Raw genomic sequence first — 25294 nt, 5'->3', positions numbered from 1 at the left:
CGCTGGTTGTTTCTTACAGAACAATAATATTCCATAACATTCATATACCATAACTTATTCAGCCATTCTCCAACTGATGAGTATCCTCTCAGTGTCCATTAAATTATTTCTTTAAAAACAAACAAAGAAAAAACTCTTAAAGGTTATTAGTTTGCTTTTAGAGAATTTGAGGAAGTAATGTGATGAGAAAAATTGAGTCAATTAGAAACAGTAATGAAATTGAAAGATAAATTCATAATACAAAATCTAGAGTAGTTGAAATCACAAAATTAAAGAAAAAAGCTATTAGGGCCATGTAGATCCCAGGCAGCACAGGTAAGAAGTTGCCGGGGTCTAGGATTCCAGGTGTTTACACCTGGTTACAGGTTATAGGACCTATAATATAATGTATGATTTGCAGGGACTGATTTAAGACCAGATGGTACCACAATTGAAAAGTACATTAGAAACTCTTAGAACAGGCTGTATTCTGCAACCAAACAAGAAAGACGCCATAGGGAAGAAGCAAAAATCAAATAATATCATAGAACTTTGGATTTAGTGTTAAAAAATGCCTTAGCTACCAGTTCTAATTTAGCTGTCTTCTGACTCTAGCTTCTATTACTTCACAGGTATGGGTAGTCATATATTGTCAAGAATACACTGAGTAAGATTTTTCTCTCCCAATATGATTCATAAAGCAATCCATATTAAAAATAACTCAATTAAAAATAATATTCTGAGTAGAAGGGTTTAAGCTCACAGTGACCTCCGCTGTGTGAGACACTTAGGATGGATAGTGAGTAAACATTAGTCTGGGGAGAATTCATACTTGAGCTCATTCATACATTTACTAGTTCATACATTTACTTGACTCTAGGCAAATCAATTGACCTTTTTGTCTCAGTTTCCTCATCTGCAAAATGAACCAGAAAAAGAAATGACAAATTACTTCACTGACTTTGCCCAGAAAATTTCAAATGGAATCATGAACAGGTAGGTACTACTGAAAAGACTGAACTAACAACAAAATCCTTACGGTCAATAGAGCCATAAATTTACTTTGGAGAAATTTACTTTGGGATGGTCATGATGATAACATGATAATAATATAATGAACAATCTGATTACGGGTGTCCCAAAGATTCTGACATCCCATGGGGATTGAGAAGAAAGAGTAGGAGGGGGACATCATATCAATGGATCCATGGACATGATGGATCCTAGTGAATTGCTGGAAGACCCTAAATGCACCTCTCTGGAAAGGAATTGTGCTCTACTACCAATAACTATCAGTGATAATTCCCTAATGTAAGCATTATTCTCTCAGGTGTAGTTATAGGTCTAGTTTCAGAGAAGTTCCTTTATGTTAGAAAAGTTAAGCAGTCTGCCTCAATGATACTTACCTGACCAAAAAACAAAGAACAAAAATATTGAAAGAAAGAAATTTGATAAATATAGAAGATACTCTAAGACTACGGTGGTTGCCAGGAGAAGACAAAAAAGTTTCAGTGTGGAAAATTACAATCTAAAATGAAAAGATAATAGATCATAGGTAAAAAAAAAAGAATATAATCGATGTATAGAAATAGAAGTCCATATAAAGACCAGTAAAAAGTTTAGGAGTAAGGAAGAGTTAGACAAAAGCAATTACAGATGACTGGCAGACTGTGATTGTTGGACTGAAGTATATAAAGTGCAAAGGACCTTCAAGGCTTCATGCAGAAGTGTAGTCAGCATAATGAAATAGTGCAATATAAAAAGATAATTGACGGGTAGAAAGAGGCAGGATACAAAAGCCAAAGGACGCAGAGTTTACTTCAGTAATTTCAGGAAAAGCAAAAGTCATATTAGGCACTTCATGACTGTGCCTGGATTGGACTTGCCTGGACTATTAAAATAATACCCAAAATATGTAAATTTAATAGACTCTAAGAGGTAAACAGTATAAATAGCTCATCATATGGAGTATAATTATACTATTCATATCATGTAAAGAAGCTTTTCAAAGAAAGCCACTGATAAGATAGCACCTTTTGCATACTAGTCAAATTCCCAGTCTGAAGAAACATTTCAAATTAATTATGAGTTGGCACTTTTACAATTGTAATGTAATCATCAGATATCAAATTACAAATTCTAAAATGTCTTGTATACCCATGTTGAAACAATTGCTTCTAGTTAAAAAGATATAAAAATCCTTCAGCTTAAAATAAATTTGTAATTAATTTACAGCTAAACATAGAATTAACCAATTAGGAGTCATTAAGAGCAAATAAATATAAGTAGTAAGAAATAGTTTTCTGCCACAGAAATATTCCTGGTCGTGTTGAAAAAAAAATGAATGAGTTTTCTCAAATATATCAGTTAAATAATGAAATAAAAAACCTTATTACTCCCTTCTGGCTTCACAATATGTTGTAACACTTTAGGGAAGGTAGAGAGAATCCCTACTTCCAATATTAATAAAGGTATTTAAAAGAAAGATCCAAAACTCTTCTACTTCCACTTCAAAATTTTACAGGACCCCCAAAATTTATCTTTTCACCAGAGGATCAAGGCATGGATTAATTTTCTTATAATTAGATTATTATTTTACTACTACTATCATCAAGAAGGACTTGTATAGCATGCATTTGAAAGTGCTACAGTACAGCATGAGTAGATACAGCTGTTGGCCTTCGGAAATTTACAATTTAATATAAATCATTCTTTTTTTTTTCCTGTCTCTATTCAAATGTATTAACCATTTTACCAAATATTTCAATGTAACTTCTTTAATCATTTGTTTACTAGCTGTGTGACCCTAGTCAAGTCAATTAATCTTTCTGCTTCAGTTTTATCATCTGCAAAATGAACCAGAAAATGAAATGACAAATCACTTCACTGCCTTTTCCAAGAAAATTTCAAATGGAGTCATGAATAGGTAGGTACTACAGAAAAGACTGAACGAAAATATTCAATAGAGCCATAAATTTACTTTTCCTGCTTCCACATTTTGCCTACATATAGATTATTCTGTCCATTAAAATTTATTGTGTGAGAGACTGCCATTTTCCATTATGATAATTTTAAACAAAATATATGAAATTACTGATTCTGATTTCCTAGTTGATTTCGAAGGTTCTCTATTTAAATCTACTAACCTAATATACGTGCATCATATACCATGAGCTATACAATGTTTCACCTAGAAGATTTTGAATCTGAAGTTCTGCTAACTCAACTTTATCACATTGTTCATTGTCACACTTCTCCCCATATTTCCTGAATGTATTCATTGCCTTTGCTGTGACATCTGATGACTTTTCTTCTTCACTTCAATTATTCCTTAGTTTCTTTGTTGTTATACTTTATGAGATGCCTGGTCTGAACTTTTTAGTTAAATCTCACTAAGATCCTAACCAATTTGATCACTTCTGCCATAGCTATCATACCAATCTCCAATAATCTACCTTCCCTATGACTGAAACATTCTTGGTATTAGTAAGTACTTAAACAAAACATGTTTGTCTGACTAAAATCTTTGCTAATGATTCCCTGCAAAAGAATTTAACCAAAGGAACTTGGTTACAATTCATTCTACATAAGATCAATTGTGCAATTACTGTTGCCCAATACCATTTTATTAAATTGTGTACTTCCTTCACTTGTTATCAAAACATTGGCATTTCTCCCATGTCCCCATTTTTTCCCACTATCTTAAACTCACTCTCTAAAGATGAACTTACTTCCTTCTTCATTAAAAGATGGAAGTCAATTAGCATAAGCAATTCATTTACTGCCCTCTCCTCTTGTCCTTTCCAACAGTGTAAGACAAAAATGCATTTCTCCATCTGCTCCCTGCACTCTCAGTGACATCCCAAATTCCTCTGGGAGCTTGTCCCTTCTCCCTCTAAAATCTTTGTGCTCTTCTATGATTGCTTTTTTTTTTTTTACCTTCAAATATGCAGAAATATCTCCCATTTTGATCATGCTGAACTATTTATCCTACCTACTATCCTCTAAAACATATAATTTAATTATCACACTTAAAAAATAGTTTATACACATTTTATAAGAGTTTCCAGTATTTCCTTATCTTAATTTACAATTTGGATTCTGATTTCTGTACCTGTCATTCTACTTGGAACTACAATTTAATTTTCCCCCCTGTTTGCCAAATCCAACAACCATTTTAATCTTCATCTTTCATATATTTCTAGGGAATAAGACACTATTGGTCTACCTACGTTTTTGTTTTGTTGTTACTTATTTGTGTGTGATTGTAGGTGGGTGTTTTTCCTTTTGCAATGCTCTTGAATATGGAAATCTGCAATAGTTCCATTAAAAACTCTTTGACTCTTCTTTCATAACACTTTTTATTGAAGACCACATCCTTTCTCATAGACTACATCCATTATATGGATTATTTTCAGACTTATAGCTTCAATTTACCATTTACAATTGCATCTTGAGGGGGGATTTTTAAATCACTTACTATCAAACACAAATTTTCAGAAACTTAATTCCTTCCCTCTTCTCTGCCCTCTAATCCACCAAATTGGTTCATCTTCTTGATTTTCCAATCTCTGCCAATGGAATCCATTATTTATCTACTGAGTATGGCACAAAACTACAGTTATTTTAAAATTTTATCTCTATGCTTTTTCTAACATATATGTCATAGATTTACTTTAATCTCTTTTATGAAATGTTTCTGACATTCAATTTTTCCCCTCTATTCTTACTCCCACTCTCAAAATGAAGATGTCAGAGAATCCAAAATAATTTAAGGTAAAGGTATCTTGGCTCTGGGTAACAGAAATATAATTCTATTAAATATAAATCTTTATCAATACACTTTGAAATTCAAATTGTCTCTATCCAAGACCCTGCTGGTACTGAGAGTCATGTTGCCTACTAGAACGAAATTCTGCTTCCAGTTTCAGTAGCTGTTGAAGTCAATTCTTTAAGAGACATCACCACTTTATTTCCACTCAACTCTATTTTAGCAATGATATATAATGGAGGGAAGTAAGAAGGACTATGAAACTTAAAAAGTAAATACAATTCTCTATAATGTCTTTACTTTTATTTATTGCTACATTTAGTCATTTCATTCATGCCTGACTCTGTGATTCCGTCTGGATTTTTCTTGGAGTGGTTTGTCATTTCTTTTCTCCAAAACCCCACAGGTCCCTGGAAATACCAAGGACTCAAACCTGACTTTTGAAGTACCTCAATATCAGTGTGAAGACTTTAAGGAAATAAAAGGTAATTCAACCTTACAAATACATTTGAGAGCTCTCAGAATTGAATAAAAGTCCAATTGATATGCTTTAGTTTTCAACTTCCCTTTCCACTCACAAAAGATAAATTTAACTGACAAATTATTTTGTTTTTCTTTAGCCTTTAGCTCTCTTTACTATATAGAATGCAGGAACAGATGAGTTTCAATGTGAAACTTTGGAAGGAAAACTCATAAAAATGATGTTACATATAGATTTCTTTATCTGAATATATTTATAATAGCAACTATTTTTATCTTAATCTTCATAAATTTGTTTAAGTTCCCTGTGATTGTTTCTATTACAATGATGTGGTATTTCTCAGTTAAATTTTTGTTCATTGCCTGTCAAAAGGCTTTCTTTTAACACATTTTTGCAGGCAAACAGGACAGCGAGGACATTTTTACTCAAACACTGTGGTAGAGCAGAAATCAACAATGTGCACACCTTTTCTTTAAATTTATGATGTAAAAATATATGGGAAAAATTTAATCTTTTTCTTTTCACCATTTTATATCACAAATTCATGTATTAATGTTTATTGATATATTTTATGATATCAGTTCCCATAAGCCTCCCTTCTAAGGAACCCTCTTCACATCAAAGATAAATAGGCAGACAAAACCATGTGACATGACTGCTATGTCTGAGTGTATAAACCATTCCCTCCTGAAAGGTCTCCATTACTCTAAGAAGAAATGGGAGGTCCCATTCATTTTTATATACCAATGTGCTGAGCATTATGCCAGAAAAGTTTTATGTAAATCAACTTTTAATGCATTGGGAAAGCTCACTAAATATTGGCATTTTTCCATGAATATTTTTGTAAAAGGAAAAACTGTACAAATATGTGTGTATATATAATCTTTTGAGTAAATTTATAATTTCACATAATGGGTTTTGTTTATTACATTTATTATATATTATTGATAGTTTTTATTTTATACAGCAATAATTTTAGATATGTTCCTTCATCAGTATTACCATTTCCCCTATACAATATAAGCCTTTCCTTGAAACATAATAAATTACATAAAATCTTATAAACTACAGTCTTATTTTGAATTCAATTTCTTACATTCATAGTGCCCTATCTCTCCAAGGAAAGAAGTAAGAAAAATTTCCTAATTTCTTCTCAAGTGCCAAGTGGTCATTTCAATTATATATTATTCAGCATTGCTTTAATTTTTTTGTCATTTATATTATGGCGGTCACTGTATATTTTTATATTAGATTCCTTTAAATAATATTAGCCCTGTTCTAGTAGAGGGTAGTTAACACACAGAATAGAGCATTAGACCTAAATTCAACCTTGAGTAAGTAACCTATTTTATCAGCCTCAGTTTCCTCATCTGCAAAATTCTATTAAAAGCCAGTGACTATTGCTGCTTCTATTATTGTCATTCAAGTACTGTCCATCAGAATACCTCACTATCTTATTTTTTCAGGTTTATACTGTTTAAATAAAGAAAACTTAAAGTTGATTCTGTTATTTATGTTTTTGTCTATTCAGAATATTTCTAGAATGCCAATTAGATAGTATGTAACAAATGGAAATAATCACTTCTTTATTTCCTAGTATAAGTATATAGCTTATTAGTAAAAATTACAATGTAGTAGGAATAAGAAGATTTTTTATGGGATAAAACACCCATTTTTAGTTACATCTAGAAATAAATTCTAGTGAAATTCAGGAAAAAGAAACCAAGAAAAAGAACAAAAGCAAATGATGCTTTCAGGTCCCAAAGGAATCCCTTCATGTCTTCAAGAATGAAAATATTTGGTGACATAGAAAGAACACAAATGTATGGCTGGTTGATTTCCAGTTCTTTAACCTATATTAGAATTTTCCAGAAGAATATCCTTTTGTTTGGTTGTGGTGTTCTCTTCTTTAAAATATAATGGTTCTCTGTGGGAACAGGTTTCTTGGGGAGATTTTCGGAGGCAGCCTTAGTTTCAGTTCAAAGCAATAATCACTTCAAATGCAGCCAGGAGTTAAAATCCAGTCCTTTGTTGTGTCCTTCAAAGTCTTGAGCTTTAGCCCCTAGCTCCCTCCAAATGTATCCAGCTAGCACAAAGGTGGAATATGGAATGAATCTGTCTCCACCTCCGAGAGTGGGCTTCTATCCCTGGTCCTAAGAGATTCTTGCTTATGTGCTGTACACTGAGTACATGCCAGTCATTATATCACTGGGAAACCATTATTTGTTGTAGGATTAGATCAATTCTAAACTAGATTTAAAAATTGTCTCCTCAATTCCACTTAGTATCTTGTTTTAAGTTCTGGCCCATAACATCTCCTTGTAGGATCAGATCAATCATACTGAACCATGCTAAATTACATAATTATTATCTCTATCAATTCTAATGACTTAACACTTTGTAAGGATTCCAACATTTGGTCACCAAGTTGAAAACACTAAAGGACTTCATTATTCTAGCATGTTCTGAAATTTAATGCATATTTTGATTTTCAATACATGAAAAATCATAAACATTTTCATCCCAAAAGACCCTTTTTGACTCTTTCTCTCTGAATGTAAGATTCGATACCAGCATTAAATCATGGATTTAGAGCAGGATAGGAAATTAGACTTTGTTGAAACCAAACTCTCATTTTGCAAGGCAATATTTGGTTTTAAAAGAAATGTGCCTTTATTTAGTGTTTTATATTGCTAATTTGCTTTGTATTTATGTTAGCCCTAGCATGATCAACTTCAGTAAATGTTTAACCAACTTGGTTTTCAAACACTGTCAGTAAAGATGCATTTAGTTCTCTATTTTCCTTTCCTTAAGGGTAAAACTAGTTATGAATCCATTATGATACTAATAACCTTTCCCAGATTATATTTAATATAACCTTTTAGTAGTCATGTAATTAGTTTACAGAAAACAAGCATTTCTTTTAAAACCTCATTTCATATGAGTTGGGATTTTAAAGAAATTAGTTGAAGAGAAATTTTTCATGCTGATGATTTACCAAAAAAAAAAAAAACAAAACAACTCTCCAGATTAAGATATATTTTATGATTAATGGAAATTTAATTTTTTGAAAGTCATTTCCCTAATGGTTTTAGAATTGAAAACAAAGTTATAACTTATCCCAAGCTGATTTTTATATAGAATTTGGGCCCCCAAAAGTAGTAATTATTCATTAAATATTATTCTTTATATCTATATCATTTTTATGAACTGAAAATAGTCATAGCTATAGTCTTAGATCTCAAAATTTCCTTATTAATTCAATATTCATTCAACTAGGATTTATTAAATACTTTTAGTTCATGATAGTCATAATTAAGCATTAGTTATACAAAGACAAAAATTAAATAGTCTCTTCTTTCAAGAAGTTTATATTCTCCTTAGAAAGATCTTCTATATACACACAGATAACTACATAAAAATTAAATAAAACTAATTTGAGAAAGAGCACAAAAGGGATAAAATACTAATAAGAGGGTAAAATCTGGAAAGCCATCTTGTAGAGCAGCACTTTTGGGAGCCCATAAAGGAAGCTAGGGATTATGAGAGGGAGAAGTGAATAGAAAGAGAGCAGGTTACCTTATTCAAAGGTACAGATTGAATATTAAGTGCAATGAACACCAAAAAGGCCAGATGGACTGGAATATAGAATGTATGATTGGGAAGAAGATGAAATTGGTCTGTAAAAATAATTTGGAGCCAACAGTGACTGCTTTAGATGCCAAATAGGAGAGTTAATTTATCCTGGAGTGACTGAATCTTCCTAAGCAGGAAACTGACATCATCAGATTTGTGCTTTAGGAATACCAGTTTAACAAATTTGTTAAGGAAGTATTTCAGCTCACCTATTTGTGACTATCAGTGCACTATATTTATGTATTTTTCCCAGCACATAGGACAGTATCTACACATGGTTCTATGGTTTCCAATTTTATTCTCTAGCTCATTTTGCATATAAGGAAACTAAGGCAAACAGAGTTAAATGACTTGCCCAGGTCACTAGTACATGTCTGAAGTTGGGTTTGAAGTCAGGAAAATGAATCTTCCTGACACCAGGACTAGCACTTTATCTTTTTTGTTGCTTATCTGCCCCTCAAAATAGATTGACAAATGAAATGAAAAGCCATTCTGCTAATATTGACATTATTGGAATTAATTGGTTAATAGCTAGTGTGTAAATAAATTGCTATTTGGGTATTTTATGTTTTTAATCCTTAATTACCTATCCTGGTTATGATAGAACCATTCAATTTCAACATTAGACAACTTCACACTTTATCTGTAACTCAAAGCAAACATATAACTTGTAAGAAACAATTAAATATTATTACATCTTTATTCACATATGTTGAAAACAGATAAAATATTCAAAAAGATTATATTTTCAATTCACTTTTCAGGATATATGTTGATTAAAAATCAGCTTACCTCTTGTTTGTAAACCCTTTCCACAAGCTTCATTGAGGACCGTCAGCCCTTGCCTGACAGATTCTGGCACGAGAATGCATGAATTCCATTTATGAGGCTTCCAACTGTGAATATAAAGAAGAGAGATTCCTACTATTATTCATATAATTCAATAACAATATTCATTGTTAATTTCAGGTTGAAATGAACAAATATCAGACTTGGAAAGGTAATTCAGAATTACAATTTAAAAAGGACACAAAACAATATATTTTAAAAGACTCTTGGAATTAAATTCATTTGAACTGTCAGTATGTTCTGTGCCTCAGATTCATAATAAATGCAATCAATCCATTTTCACATTGACCTTGTGATATATAGAAATGGAACAATGAATGGCTATAGAAAAAAAAAATGACCACACCTAGAAAAGTGGGCCTTTAGTGAACTTTATGTTAAAAAATGTTCTAAAGTCCTTTGAGTTACGAGGGCATAAATGTTTCATCTTCAGCAGATATTGTGTCCAAGATTATGCTACACTTAGTTTTAAAGAGTAACCCAGACTCTTTTGAGATTGTAGAGACTTTTTAAGGTTTTGGTGCAATTCAGAAATCTAAAGAAGATTGTAAGGATGGCCATTTCAGTGAAAATTTCTCAATTGTACTTTTTCACAGAAGAGAAAAAAAAGTTAACCTCTATCTGAAAAGAGTGCCAAGATTTGTATTTCACAGGTAAAATAGTTTCTAAAGAACCTTCCCCACTTAAAAATTTCTTCTCTTCCTTGTCCAACAAAACTCTCTTTTTATGACCTTCAGGGCAGAGAGTGAGGTTTATTCTTTAAATCTACCTAGCCACAATGATCTATAAGTGATGTCTGCCTTAGGTACAGGTATCAGTCTGGCTGCTTCGGCTGCATAATGTAGTTGGTGTATTTATGCACGTCATGTGTTTGCCAGTGGCTCTGACGATCCTTTTAAAATGACATTTGAGATTTCATCAGTTTTGAGAATTCTCAGTGAAGAACTTACTTTGCCAGTGTAGCATCTTTCAGACAACTTATTTAGTCACCTGACACAGAGATAATAAGTAATCCACAAAAAGTCACGTGACTAGTCTTTCTAAGAGGCAGAATTTGAACTTAGGTCTCTTTGATCCCAAAATTGGCTGTGGATATCATAAATTAGATTGCTTTTGAACTCTGATGACATGCAGTTTACTATTAATCTGAGGAAGAACTATGATACAAAAACATCAATATCAGTATTATGATGACTTGAAAAATCAATGGGATATTAGGAAATAGCAAGGGATATTTAACAAATTAGACTTGAATTTATTATTGAAAACACAGCTATAAGTACACTCAGTGCATGCATAGATTCTTTAAGTATCATTTTAAGAATTATTGTAGTAATCAATCTTATAGTAGCTAAAATAGAGATATTTACATTTTTTAAAAAATTGACTCAGAAAATTTCCAGGTTACTTTAGCTGGACTGATACTTAATCTAGAGCTAAGCAAAAACAATGTATTTATCTGCTTATTTCCCCACATTTATTAGATCCAGAAACAGAATACCAATTAGGTCTTTTGGTTTTAGAATCTCAGAATGTGAAGACAAAAAGAGCTTTTTAGAGGTTTCTCATCCAACTCTCCCATTTAACAGATGAGGAATTTAAATGAATTGTCCAAGGTTACACGCCTATTAAATTTTGAACTATAGATTTTCCTAAGATCATTCAAGGCTTTGGACAACTGTGTAAAACTCTATATTTGGTGAAGTAATCATTGGTAGGAGTTTTCTCACTGGAAGTTCCCTTCATTAATGAAGACAACATTAATGAAGCAACAACAACAACAACAACAACAAAACAGGTTCTGTCCCTACATTCTCTGTTCTAACTCAGTTTTTTTTTTTTTTTTTTTTTTGTAATTGTTGTTGCTTCCACCCACCCCTATGATTTTTAAAAGAATGTAGAATTCTGAATTTCTTTTTCTGTAATTTAATTCCATGATCTCCAAAAGCAGGGATTGTGTTTTTGTCTTTCTTTTTTGTCCCTAGAGCTTTGCACAATATCTGATACATAAGAAATGCTTGCTGACTGATTAATATCCTAAGCTTTTTACCTTTTTTACTTCCTTTTAAGACAAAATATATATGGAGATATCTGAATTCCTCTTGGTTATCATAAATCTGATTAACATAAACCTGGTGAATTGTGATAAGCCCATTCTGACCCTCAAGCCTTGAAGAAACTGATAGCAATATATATATATATATTTTGTTCCAGTGTTTACTCATTTCCTTCCAGAATTACTTATCAATCTGATTCCTTTAAATAAAATTGATGCATGCACCAAGACAGATACAAGAATAATAAAGACCACATCTGTAATAATTTAGAGTAATTCTATGACATCTAATCATCATCTGAATTGGAAATAGCCTTCTTATTTTACTTTTTCCCAAGAAACTGGTATTCTTTTCTAAATAGCATTTCCTCCTAAAACTCATCTCTTGAAGTCAACAACTGAAGTAAGAAGGAAAATGTAGAATGCATTTTGAAAGACAAAATATAATTTTATTAAGGTACTTTAAACTGTGCTATGAACCATAAAATGTTTATATATGTAGTTTTCTTTCACTTCTTAAATCAGGAAGATATAAAAGGAGTTATTTTTACCGCAGACAATATTAAGCAGTAATTGCAGAACATTGAAAACTAACAAAGCAAAATAAGCATTTACTATTTTAAGACCAAAGGACATAAGTTTATCGTATAATATGCTCTCTAAAATATAGATTAAAGAAGGGGTAGGTTTACATTTTATGTGTCTGAATTAATATGTGCATGTATATATTTCTAATTCATTACTATTTATGATGATCCAAAATCTTCCTAGTCGATATCTGTATAGTTTCAGGGTTTTTTTTTTAATTTCTTTTGCCAAAAAATGAAATAGTTTTTGCACTTCCTTTTATTTTAATCCATTAAAGGCCTCTAAATATTATCAGTATCTTAACATTCTCCTATTTTATCCTTTTATGCACAAAACTAATTCCTATTAAAATTGCATCTACATTATTTCTATAGACAAAAAATGAATATTTATGAGAATATCAAAAACTAATAAAGTTTGTATTTTTGGTTTTTGATTCCATTCTAAAAGGGCTTTTGACCTATCACAATTCAGCTCTCATGCCAGCATGCAGCAAAAGCTTCTTGATATGTCTTTAGGCTCACACTGACACTTAGAAGTAGAGATGGAATAGCAGAGACAGAACAGCTGAGCTACAATGTCTGTATTTATGGATGGTTTGTATAAGGAGACTTTTTTTAAAAAGTCTTTCATTGACAAGACCCAAAAAAGCAAAAGTATAATTTAATGTTACTAAAATCATTCCTTCAAGGATAGTCCAAATAGCAAAGGAGATTAGTGGAGATCAGAAGGTATAAAAAGTAGATTGTTTTTTTTCTCTTTTCTGAGCTCAAAGGGACATATAACTTTAAATAAATGGAAGAAAATAATCAGCAGCGTATGCTAAGATTGTTTACTGAGCTATTATATGATATCATGAAATTAATTACCGGTATACAGGACAATATGTAACATCTTCACATTCTCTTTCTTCAAACAAGGTATCTGGACATTCTTGTCCTCCATTCATAGCCTCTTGAATGACAATCCTATATCTGGACTGTTTTATTAATGTGCCATTTTCTGAAAAAAAAGAAAAATAAAATGACAATATATTAGCTATATAGCTTTATGGACCAAATTTAGACTACATTTGAAAATTCATTAGGAAAATTGCACTTGGAAAGGAATTTGGAAAATGATAACTGCATGCAAAAACAAGGTAGCAACTTTAACAATCAACCTCTGCTAAGAATTTATTTTACTTCTTTTAAAATAACTCAGCATACATTTGTATAAAAATGAGTTACTATACTATAAACTTTTGGCAAAAACTAATTAATTCAAAATTCAGTAAGGCATAGTAGAAAGAATGTTGGATTTATAGTAGAAGGAATGGCATTTGACTCTTGACCCTTCTACTCTACCTCTGTGAGCTTGGACAAATCAGGTAAACTCTCATTTTCTAATTTATTAAATGAGAGCATTTTAGCTTTAATCCCCTTTCTGGTTCAAAATCCATATGATCCAATGAACAGAAAACTGTATTTTAATATTAAAAGGCCCCAAGTATATTGTTGTTTATCTTTTAGAGCACAATGACATCAGAGAAAGGATGCCGTGACATCCAAGTGAATTGGATTTAAGTGAGGGAGAGCTGTGCAAGGTCACCTGTCTCACTTTCCCCTCCAGAGCCATCTGGGTCTAGTGCCCAGAGATAGGTCAGGATGACTGGAGATGGCCCTGGATGCAGTAAATATGCTTTTTAAAGTGAAGTCTTCCACAGGTCTCAATTTGACTGAGCCCATACCCATTCAGTGATTAAGGCTAGATAGCGATTGAGGTAAAGAATCTCCTCTTTCACCTAGTCCAAAAAAATCTAAGTAAATATATAGATGAATGAATGAGTCTGAGAGGAGAAGAACAGATAAAAAATGTCACCATTTGGTTCAGTCTGGGAATATTTTTATTCATTTGGATTGAGGCATTGTCTCTTAACTTTCTCTTAAAAGAAAAGCATAGGTTTTCTTGTCACTACTAATTGGTCTACATTTGGCCAAGATAAGCTCTTTATCCACATGAGAGAAGTTAAATGACATGGTGAATAGAGTACCAGGCCTAAAGTCCAGAAGACCTCAGTTCAAATCCGGCCTTAAACATTCACTAGCTGTGTGAGTCTGTAAAGTCACTTAGCTTCTTTTGCTTCAATTTATTCTTCTGTAAATTGGGGATAAAAATAGCACCTACCCTCAGGGTTGTTCTGAGGATTAAATTAAATAATAATTGTAAAGGGCTTAGCACAGTGCTACACATATAAATGACAGTGCTGTTGGTGCGGTGATGTCAGTCTGCTTTGGCCTTAGGAATTCCTAATTTTAAACCCTACCTTTGATGACTATCAGCTGTGTGAGCATAGAGACATCAAATAATATGAGTTCCTCACTATGACTAAAAATTTTTGACAAGTCACAATTGAAAATTTCAGTTGCTGGAGGGAATTTCCATTCTGAAAATTTTCTATCCTGATGAACTCACAAGTCTGGAACGCACACACACACACACACACACACACACACACATACACACACACATTCAAAATTCAATGTGGATTTGTTATTAGACGTTGTCCTTCTTATCACCTGGGAAGTTTCAATTCAATAACCTGATGTTACTGAGCACCTGGGTGCATGACAGATGGAAGAGGGAGAAGGAAAGGCCCAGAAACACATGTTTTACCAATCTTTCAATTTTACTGGCTGCCTTACTTACTAATGATGCCTTGGAAGTCCTTCAAGTTTAGAAAATACCTTCTGAATCAACCAGATTAAATTTGGTTGTAAATTACAAAATGCTAAAACTCTACTGCTCTAAATTTAATATAATTATTTGAAAACATTATTATGTGCTATATTGTGCTATGCCCAATGGGATAATCCTATATGGTAACAATAGTAATGATAATGATGATAATGCCAGATTATCTAATTATGGAGATATCAAATGTGTTGAGATTAGGCTACTGACTATGAATATTAACCATCTAAACGTATTCAATTGAAAATATCAGACAGCAGCCTGTTTATCAGCAGCCTGCTTATTTGTTTGTTCTTCACCCACACCACATGCTCCTGAAAACTGTAAGTTGGCTACTGCAATAGCATTTGCAGAACATAGTGCTATTTGAGTTCTTCCTCTTTCAGTAGGCATGACGCCCTTTTGGAAAATAAATAAACAAGTGAAGAAATAAATGTTGATTCCATAGCAGGCTTCTAGCTCTAGTGCTAGTGATTATTAACTATACTAAAGGAAATTGGTACTTCTGTGTATCCCCAAAGTGTCCCTCCAGCCTGTCTCCTTGCAGTGACCTACTAATCACAATGTTTGACCATCATAGTACTTAGAATTATCTGAATATAGCCTGCCTAGCAGAAATGTGTTGAAATATGAATTGTTTATTTACTGACTATATTTGTTATTGTTAGTGATCCTGTCAGGTTTGGTGATATCCCATTTGTTTTCTTCAAGCTTCATCAGAATTTAAGGTCTACATCTCATACACAATCACAAACATGTCCTCATGTGATCACTATTACACAGACATATATTTTATTATCACCATGTATATTATAAATAGAGCAACTTCTATTGACAGGGTAACATACTAGGCACTAAATACATAGAGAAATAAGGCAAATTCTTCACTTTCAAAAGAACAAGAAACAGTGCACACAAAATAATAACTTCAGAGGAAGGCGAGATCAGTGAGGGAAAGAATGGTTTGGGAATGTTTCAAACACAAGATGGAACTTTAGCTGCCCAGCAATAGAAAAATTGGAAAGGGGACATTATAGCTTTTCTTTTTTTTTGTAATTTTATTTTTTATCATAGTTTTTTATTTACAAAACTTATGCATGGGTGATTTTTCAAGACTGACCCTTGAAAAATCTTCTGTTCCAAATTTTCCCCTCCTTTCCCCCACTCCTTCCTTTAGGTGGCAGGTATTCCAATACATATTAAAATATATGTTAAAATCAATATATGTATACATGTCCATGCAGTTATCTTGCTGCACAAAAAAAATTGGATCTAAAAAGAAAAAAAAACCCGAGAAGAAAAACAAAAATGCAAGCAAACAACATCAGAAAGAGTGAAAATACTATGTTGTGGTCCACACTCAGTTCCCACAGTCCTCTCCCTGGATATAGATGGCTCTCTTCATTACTGAATAATTGATCTGCTCTGAATCAATTCATTGTTGAAGAGAACCATGTCCATAAGAATTGATCATCGTATAATCAGTTTGTTGCCATGTACAATGATCTCCTAGTTCTGCTCATCTCACTTAGCATCAATTCATGTAAGTGTCTCCAGGCTTCTCTAAAATCATCCTGTTAGCCATTTCTTACAGAACAATAATTTGCCATGACATTCACATACCATAATTTATTAAGCCATTCTTCAAATGATAGGCATCCACTCAGTTTCCAGTTTCTAGCCACTATGAAAAGGCTACCACAACCATATTTGCACATGTGGGCCCCTTGACTTCCTTTAAGGTGTCTTTGGGACGTAAGCCCAGTAGTAACACTGCTGGATGAAAGGATATGCACAATTTGATAACTTTTTGAGCATAGTTACAAATTGCTCTCCAGAATGGTTGGATTCCTTCACAATTCCACCAACAATGTATCAGTGTCCCTATTTTCCCACATCCCCTCCAACATTTGTCATTATCTTTTCCTGTCACCTTAGCCAATCTGAGAGGTGTGTAGTGGTACCTCAGAGTTGTCTTAATTTACATTTTTCTGACCAATAGTGATTTGGACCATCTTTTCATATGGCTAGAAATAGTTTCAATTTCTTCATCTGAAAATTTTCTGTTCATATCCTTTGACCATTTATGATTTTACCATCAATTGGAGAATTGCTTAATTTCCTATCAATTTGAATCAATTCTCTATATATTTTAGAATTAAGGCCTTTATCAGAACCTTTGAATGTAAAAATGTTTCCCCAGTTTATTGCTTTCCTTCTAATCTTGTCTGCATTAGCTTTATTTTTACAAAAACTTTTTAATTTATTATAATTAAAATTATCTATTTTATAATCAATAATGATCTCTAGTTCTTCTTTGGTTACAAATTCATTCATCTTCCACAGATCTGAGAGGTAAACTATCCTATGTTTTTCTATTTTGTTTATATCATTTTTTTATCCCTAAATCATGAACCTATTTTGACCTTATCTTGTATATGGTGTTGTGTGGGTCAATGCCTAGTTTCTGCCATAATAGTTTCCATTTTCTCAGCAGTTTTTGTCAAATAGTGAATTCTTATCCCAAAAGCTTGGATCTTTTGGTTTGTCAAACATGAGATTGCAATAGTTATTGACTACTTTGTCCTGTGAACCTAACCTATTCCACTGACTAACTAGTATATTTTTTAGCCAGTACCAAATGATTTTGATGACTGCTGCTTTATAATATCATTTTAGATCAAGTATAGCTAGGCACCTTTATTTGATTTTTTTCCATTTAGTTCCTTGAAATTCTTTACTTTTTGTTCTTCCATATGATTTTTGTTGTTATTTTTTTTAGATTGGCAAAGTAGTTTCTTGGGAGTTTGATTGGTATAGCACTAAATAAATAGATTAATTTAGGTAGTATTGTCATCATTATTATTTTTGTTCGACCTATCCAAGAGCATTTAATATTTTTCCTATTTTTTAGATCTGACTTTATTTGTGTGGAAAGTGTTTTGTAGTTTTGCTCATATAGTTCTTGACTTTATCTTGGCAGGGAGATTTCCAAATAATTTATACTATTGACAGTTGTTTTAAATGAAATTTCTCTTTGTATCTTTTGCTTCTGGATTTTGTTAGTAATGTATTGTTAGGGACATTTCTCTCTGAGAATGCCATGTATGCCATGTCACCTGGTAGGGTGGGCCAGGAGTTAAAAAGGTGCTTGGCCTCTGAGGCAGAAGGTTGTGTCTTACTAGAGTTAAAGATTCCTTGAGATGACAAGGGGTGTGTCCTCTTGCTCCATCTCTTCTTAGGACACAGCACTAACTCTAGGTGTCTCCCTTCTGAGGATCCACCTATGCAATGCGGAGTGGGCTAGGCACAAAGTAATTCCCAGAGGAGAATAAATATAAATAACCAGCTCTGAGTCCAAAGAGGAGAGTGAGGTGGAGATGTAGAGAGATGTAGACATGGAGAGAGAGAGAGAGAGAGAGAGAGAGAGAGAGTGCTGCAGAGATATACATATGCTTGCTCTTACTTCCTGCTCACTCCTGCTGAGATTACCAATAAAGCAAGGCTGTTTTGCACCTCAAAATCAGTTCTTCTTCATGTGTATCCAGGAAAGATTGGTATGTATAGCCCTGGCAATCAGTAGCCTTGGTGGGAGGTTACAATGTATGATAATGCTGATGATTTATGTGGATTTATTTTGTATCCTGTAACTTTGCTAAAGTTGTGGATTATTTCTAATAGTTTTTTAATAAATTCTCTGGGGTTCTCTAAGTATGCCATCATATCATCTGCAAAGAATGATAATTTGGCTTCCTCATTACCTACTCTAATTCCTTTAAATTCTTTTTCATCTCATTGCCAAAGCTAGCATTTCTAATACAATATTGAAGAGTAATGGTGATACTGGGCAACATCGTTGCACCCCTGATCTTATTGGAAATGGTTCCAGTTTATTCCCATTACATATGATGCTTACTGATGTTTTTATATAAATGATACTGACTATTTTAAGGAAAAGTCCATTTATTCCTATACTCTCTAGTGTTTTAGTAGGATTGGATGTTGGATTTTATTAAATGCTTTTTCTATATCTACTGAGATAATTATATGGTTTTTTTGTTAATATGGTTATTGATATAGTCAATTATTCTAATAGTTTTCCTAATATTGAACCAGCCCTGCATTTCTGATATAAATCCTACTTGGCCATGGGGTATTATCCTTTGCTAATATTTTATTTAAGATTTTTGCATCAATATTCATTAGAGAAATTGGTCTATAGTTTTCTTTCTATGTTTTCATCCTACCTGGTTTAAGTATCAGCACCATGTCTGTGTCATAAAAGGAAATTGGTAGGAGTCTTTCATTCCCTATTTTTTTCAAATAATTTATATAGTATTTGAGTTATTTATTCTTTAAATGTTTGTTAGAATTCACATGTAAACCCATCTGGTCCTGGGGCTTTTTTCTTAGGGAGATGATTAATAGCTTGTTCTATTTCTTTTTTATGAAATAGGACTATTTAAGCAATTTATGTCCCCCTTTGTTAATCTGGGCAATCTATATTTTTGTAAGTGTACCATCATTTTACTTAGGTTATCAAATTTATTGGCATAAAGTTGGGCAAAGTAACTCCTAATTATTTCTCTAATTTCTGCTTCATTGGTGGAAAGTTCTCCCTTTACATTTTTAAGACTATGAGTATGATTTTCCTCTTTCCTTTTTAAAATCCGATTTACTAAGGGTTTATCTATTTTGTTGGTTTTTTTGTAGAACCAACTCAGTTTTATTTATTAATTTAATAGTTTTTTTTTTTACTTTCAATTTTATTAATCTCTCCTTTTATTTTTAGAATTTCATATTTAGTGTTTGGGGGTTTTTAATTTGCTCTTTTTCTAGCTTTTTTTAGTTGCAAGCCTAATTCATTGATTTTCCCTTTATTTTATTTTTTCTTCAAAGATCTATCATAGCTAACTTTTCTAGTAGTCTATTTACCTTTTTAACTCCTTTCTTATTTATTTTGTGGTTTGATTTATCTAGTTCTGAGAGAGCAATGTTGAGATCTTCCACTATTATAGTTTTGCTATTTCTTCTTGCAGCTCTCTTAACTTCTCTTTTAGGAACTTCTAGGCTATAAACCTTGGTACATATATATTTAGTATTGATATTGCTTCATTATCTATAGTACCCTTTAGCAAGATATTGTTTCTTTCCTTGTCTCTTTTAATTAGATCAATATTTGCTTTTGTTTGATCTGAAATCAGGATGGCTACCACTGCTTTTTTTTTTTTTTTTTTTTTTTTTTTTTTTTTACTTCACCTGAAGCATAATAGATTCTGCTCCATCCTTTTATCTTTACTTTATATGTAACACCCTTCTTTAAATGTGTTTCTTGTAAACAACATATTGTGGGATTCTGGCTTTGAATCCAGTCTGCTATCTGCTTCTGCTTTATGGAAGAGTTCCCCCCATTCACATTTATGGTTAAAACCACTAATTCTGTAATGTGTAAGCTGCTAGATTCTGGGTGAACATTATTGTGGCTCCTCAGTATTTGAATTGTTTTTTTTTTTTTTCTGGCTGCTTGTAATATTTTTCCTTGATGTGATAGTTCTGAAATTTAGCCACATATTCGTTGGAGTTTTAATTTGGGAGTCTCTTTCAGGAGGTGTTTGGTGAATTCTTTCAGTGGATATTTTACCTTCTGATTCTGTGACATCTTGGCAGTTCTCTTTGATGATATCCTGGAAAAAATAGTGTCCAGGCCCTTTTTTACCATAATTTTCATCAATATTTCTTAGATTGTCTCTCCTAGATCTATTTTCCAGGTCAGATGTTTTCCAAAGTAGGTGTATTTTTTTTTTCTATTTTTTCATTTTTCTTTTTTGGTTTTGCTTGACTCTTTCTTGATGTCTCATAAAGTCATTCATTTCCATTTGTTCAATTCTGATTTTTAGTGAATTATTTCCTTCATTTACTTTTTAAACCTTTTTTTTGGTAATTGTCCAATTGAATTTTTAAATGAGTTCTTTTGTTCTATGGACTTTTTTTTTTTTTTTTTTTTTTTTTTTGATTTCACAAATTCTGTTTTCCTGGGAGTTTTTTTTTTTTTTTTTACCTTTTCCAGTTCACAAATTCTGTTTTCCTGGGAGTTGTTTTCTTCTTCCACTTTATCAAATCTTTCTTTTAATGAGTTATGTGCCTTTTCTAAACCTTCTTGCAAAGCTTTCATTTCCTTTCCCCATTTTTCTTCTAGCTCTCTTTTAAAATTCTTTTTAATTTCTTCTAGGAGAGTCTTGTGTGATTGGGACCAGGTCATATCACCTTTTGGGGCTTCATCTGGAGACGATGTGCTTTTAGTCTCCTCAGGGTTTGAAATCTGCTCTTCTCTTTCATCATAGAAACCATCTATAGTTAGAATCCTCTTTGCCTTTTTACTCAATTTTTTAAAGAAGCTGGGATCTGTTTTTAGAATAAGGGAGGTTTTCTAAGCCTCCTCTACAGGCAATGTGCAGTGTCAGCAGAGTGGCTGCAAGTGGGCTGGAATCACACTGAGTCAATTCAGGTGCTAGGTATACATGGCCAGATCCCATCAGACTCCGGCACTTTAAGGCTCACTCTAACTTTTGTGTTTGTGTTGGCTGTTTTATAACTTATCTGCTGATCTTGTAATCAGGGCAGAGTAGACAACACTGTGGTAGAACCCTCCCTGTATATTCTCCACAGCTTAGAGTCTGCACTATCCTGCGGAGACTGCACCCCAACCCTCGTCTGCACAGCATGTGCTGGCCTCTGTGCTCTGCTTCTCTGCCTGTGCCTGCCCAAAAACAGACCTTTCCTGGCAATCTTCAAAATTATCTTCTATTGGTAATTTGCTGTACTCCCAATATTCACAAATTCTACCAATCTAGAACTAATTCAGAGGCTGAATTTGGAAATTAGTTGAGGGTGCAGGGAGAATTCAAAAAGAAGTGTGTGTCTTCTTCACCATCTTGGCTCTGCCTCTGACATTATAGTTTTTCAATCTAGTTAGAGCATTTGTTTTTATTTGTATTTAAGCTTATTAAGATATATGGGCTTCTTGTGTTCTTGTGAAGTTCAATTCACTCCACTCAATATATACTTTATGCCTATTATATGTCAAAGATTGAAAGTTAGGATATGAAGACAAGAGAAAAACCCAAACCCTCAAGTAGCTTGCATCCTAATGAGGAAAGTGGCCTTTAAAATATAATTGTATAAAAATGCTAAAGTGAATACACTGGACCATTGGATGTTTTGTAATTGGTAGATGAGGAAAAAAGAAAAAAAAAAACTTCTGTTGAAGTCTCACTTAGTATTATAAAGGTAAATGTGCATGCTCAAAGAATATTGGGAATAGTGAATATCTACAAGAATATTTTGCTTCTTCAAATGGAGTGAAAACTCTAGAAAGTTTTATCAGACTTAAGTTAACAATTGCTTTGAGAGATCCACTGTAGCTAAGCACACATCATTTGATCACAGAAAGTTGGAACACTGACTGTTAAACCTTTTGGTCACAGCAACTAATTCATGAAGATTGTTTATTAAGAGAAATGGGATTTGCAATTTGTATCAAGATAGAGTTCCTGCAACTGACATGTTATGAAACTTTAAATGTTGAAACATTGAAGTTCAAAAAATTTAGATTAAATTGATGGGAAATTATATGTAGTATATATTTTTAAACTTACATAATATATGTGTATAAATGTATATAAATGAATATATTTTTATACATATATAGACATACATATATATTTTATGTGTGCATGCATGTACATGCATTTGAATGTACATACATATATTTGTATATACACACATGCAAAGGAACTATGTAGACTACCTAAGAGTGTGAATGATAACTATGTGGCCTTGGTCAAATCACTTACTCTCTCTTAACCTAACTTTTCTTATGTATAAACTTAGAAGAATTCATTTGATGAACTCTAAAGTGTATTATAGCTCTAGCAATTCATGACTCTTAGATGTCTTCAATTTATAACAGACAACAAAGCATATCACAAAATAACTCTTGAATAATAATTTAGCATTTTAATATTAAAAATGACATAGTAATTATCTCTCTTGTCTCCAGCTATTACTATTATTTGGCAAAGCATTGCTAGCTAAATATAAGAGAATTTTGAAATAAGGTAAAAACACATATTTCAGAATAGTGAGTCAGCCATTCCCAGCTAAATGGTTCATTATATTTACCTAGTTCTAGACTCCCTATCAAGCTTCACCAAACTGTCTACCCCAATCATCTTCCTGTCAGTCACTGTTTTTGCATGATGTACAACACCACTTAACAATCCTTTCTTAATAGTGAAACAATCAAATCAGTACTACAAATATTCACGTAAGAGCAATGTCATTTGATTCTCCTCTTTCTTCATTTTCTGGCACTTTTATTTTCCAAGTCAAATACCATCATACATGCTGCATCCCCTTACTGAACTATGAGGAACTTCAGAGAAACTACTGTCCTAATTTGGTACTTATATTACCAGTACTTTGCACAGGTCCTGATATATAACAAATGTTGAAATTTTTTTGATTCTTCAACTCATTATTTGAGAAAATGAAGATACTCAAGAGAACAAAAATTATAAAATAATATAACTTTCAGGGGTGGGAAAATTATGATAATTATATATTTAAAAAGAATAGCAAGTTGTGTATAGTAGATTTACATTTCATGTAAAATCATCTTTTTATTATACTATGTAATAGAAATTTTAATTTTATTTCATAAATCCAAATATTTTTTAAAAACAGATGTAATATAAAAAAGTTATTCTAGAAATGGAGATTATCTACTGTACCAAAACTTTTCCTACAAAATCATTATAAATTAACGTAGGAGTCAAAACTCTTGTAGGAGACATAATTATGTGGAAGTTTATGGTACCAGCATCTAACAGAACATTGAACATATCAGGTACTTAAGAAATGTTTAATTGAGGGATTAATGGATGAATATTAAGGAAAAGACAGGAATAGAATATTCTGTTTTATCCAAACTAGACTACTTGCTGTTCTCTTTATTCAATATGTCATCTTTCTTCCATGAGAAAATATATTCATATTCATTCCTAGAATGTGTTCCTTGCTTATCTCTTCCTTTCAGTATCCTCATTTTCATTCAAAACTCAATTAAATTGCTCAATCCTCTACATTCTTAACTGAAAGCTATAGTTGTTAGGACTGTCTCTTCCCTCAAATTACCTTTATTTACTTAATTGTGTACAAATTTTATTCTCTAAGATAAATAAATAGAGGGAAAAGTGAAGGAGAGAGTACCAAATAAATAAAACAACACTGAATATTACTCAGCTTGAAGCATTATTTGAGTATCATTTTCATTTAGGGTAGTTACTGTGCCTGTCAGAAGCAGATACTTAATAAAATACTGTTGATTGACTAATATATTTCTCTCCTGGTTCTTTACTTCATTGGTTCCTGAAATGTTTCCATGTTTCTACAAATTTTCCATTCATCTTTTCTTGTAACTTAAATAATGATATTAAATGAGAGTCATATTTATGCAACCAATCTCCAATCAACAACCACTTAACTTATTTTGCGTACATGGGCCCCTACTTTTTTTTTTTTTTTTTTTTTTTTTTGCATCTTTGGACAATGTGTAATCTCTGAGTCAAAGAGTACAGAAAATATTTTTTCATGACATTAAATTGTTTTCCAAAATGATTGAGCTGAGTCGGAACTTCACCAACTATACATTACTGTGATTATCTCCCTTCAGTCCTTCAAATATTGACTATTTCTGTTTTTTATCATCTTTGTCAATTTGCTTGTTATAAGAACAAACAGCAGGCCTACTTTAATATTTACTTCTCTTGTAATTACTCAATTGGAATATTTGTTCTTTTATTTTATTTTTATTGGAGTTTTTTATTTTCAAAACATATTCAGGGATGATTTTTCAACACTGACCCTTGAAAAATCTTATGTTCCAACTTGTTTCCCTCTGTCCAACCTCTCCCCTAGATGGCAAGTAGTTCAATATGTGTTAAACATGGTAAAAACACATGTTTTTACCATATGTTGAATCCAATATAATCCCACATATTTATATACTTATATTGCTGCAAAAGAAAAAATAGATCCAAAAAGGGAAAAAATGATAAAGAAAATAAAATGCAAGCAAAGAGTAAAAATGCTATGTTGTAATCCACCCCCCAGTTCCCACAGTCCTCTCTCTGTATGTAGA

The 25294-nt window shown here is 32.3% G+C and overlaps 1 protein-coding gene across 1 annotated transcript in view; it reads right to left on the bottom strand.

Annotated features, from left to right (window-relative positions):
• Positions 1 to 9338: 9338 nt before the first annotated feature.
• The window catches only part of LOC116422567 (thrombospondin type-1 domain-containing protein 7B-like), a 142746-nt gene continuing 126790 nt past the window's right edge, over positions 9339 to 25294 (bottom strand). Inside the window, exons 5-6 of the mRNA XM_031961296.1 lie at positions 13230 to 13362; positions 9339 to 9763 (exon numbers count right to left, since the gene is read on the bottom strand). Of these exons, the coding sequence (XP_031817156.1) occupies positions 9628 to 9763; positions 13230 to 13362 (269 nt within the window). The 3' untranslated portion in view covers positions 9339 to 9627. The remainder of the gene's footprint in view (positions 9764 to 13229; positions 13363 to 25294) is intronic.

The sequence above is a fragment of the Sarcophilus harrisii genome, chromosome 3 (assembly GCF_902635505.1).
Source record: "Sarcophilus harrisii chromosome 3, mSarHar1.11, whole genome shotgun sequence".
NCBI lineage: Eukaryota > Metazoa > Chordata > Mammalia > Dasyuromorphia > Dasyuridae > Sarcophilus > Sarcophilus harrisii.
Note: the sequence above shows the minus strand (reverse complement) of the source record. Positions and strands in the feature narration are given on the sequence as shown.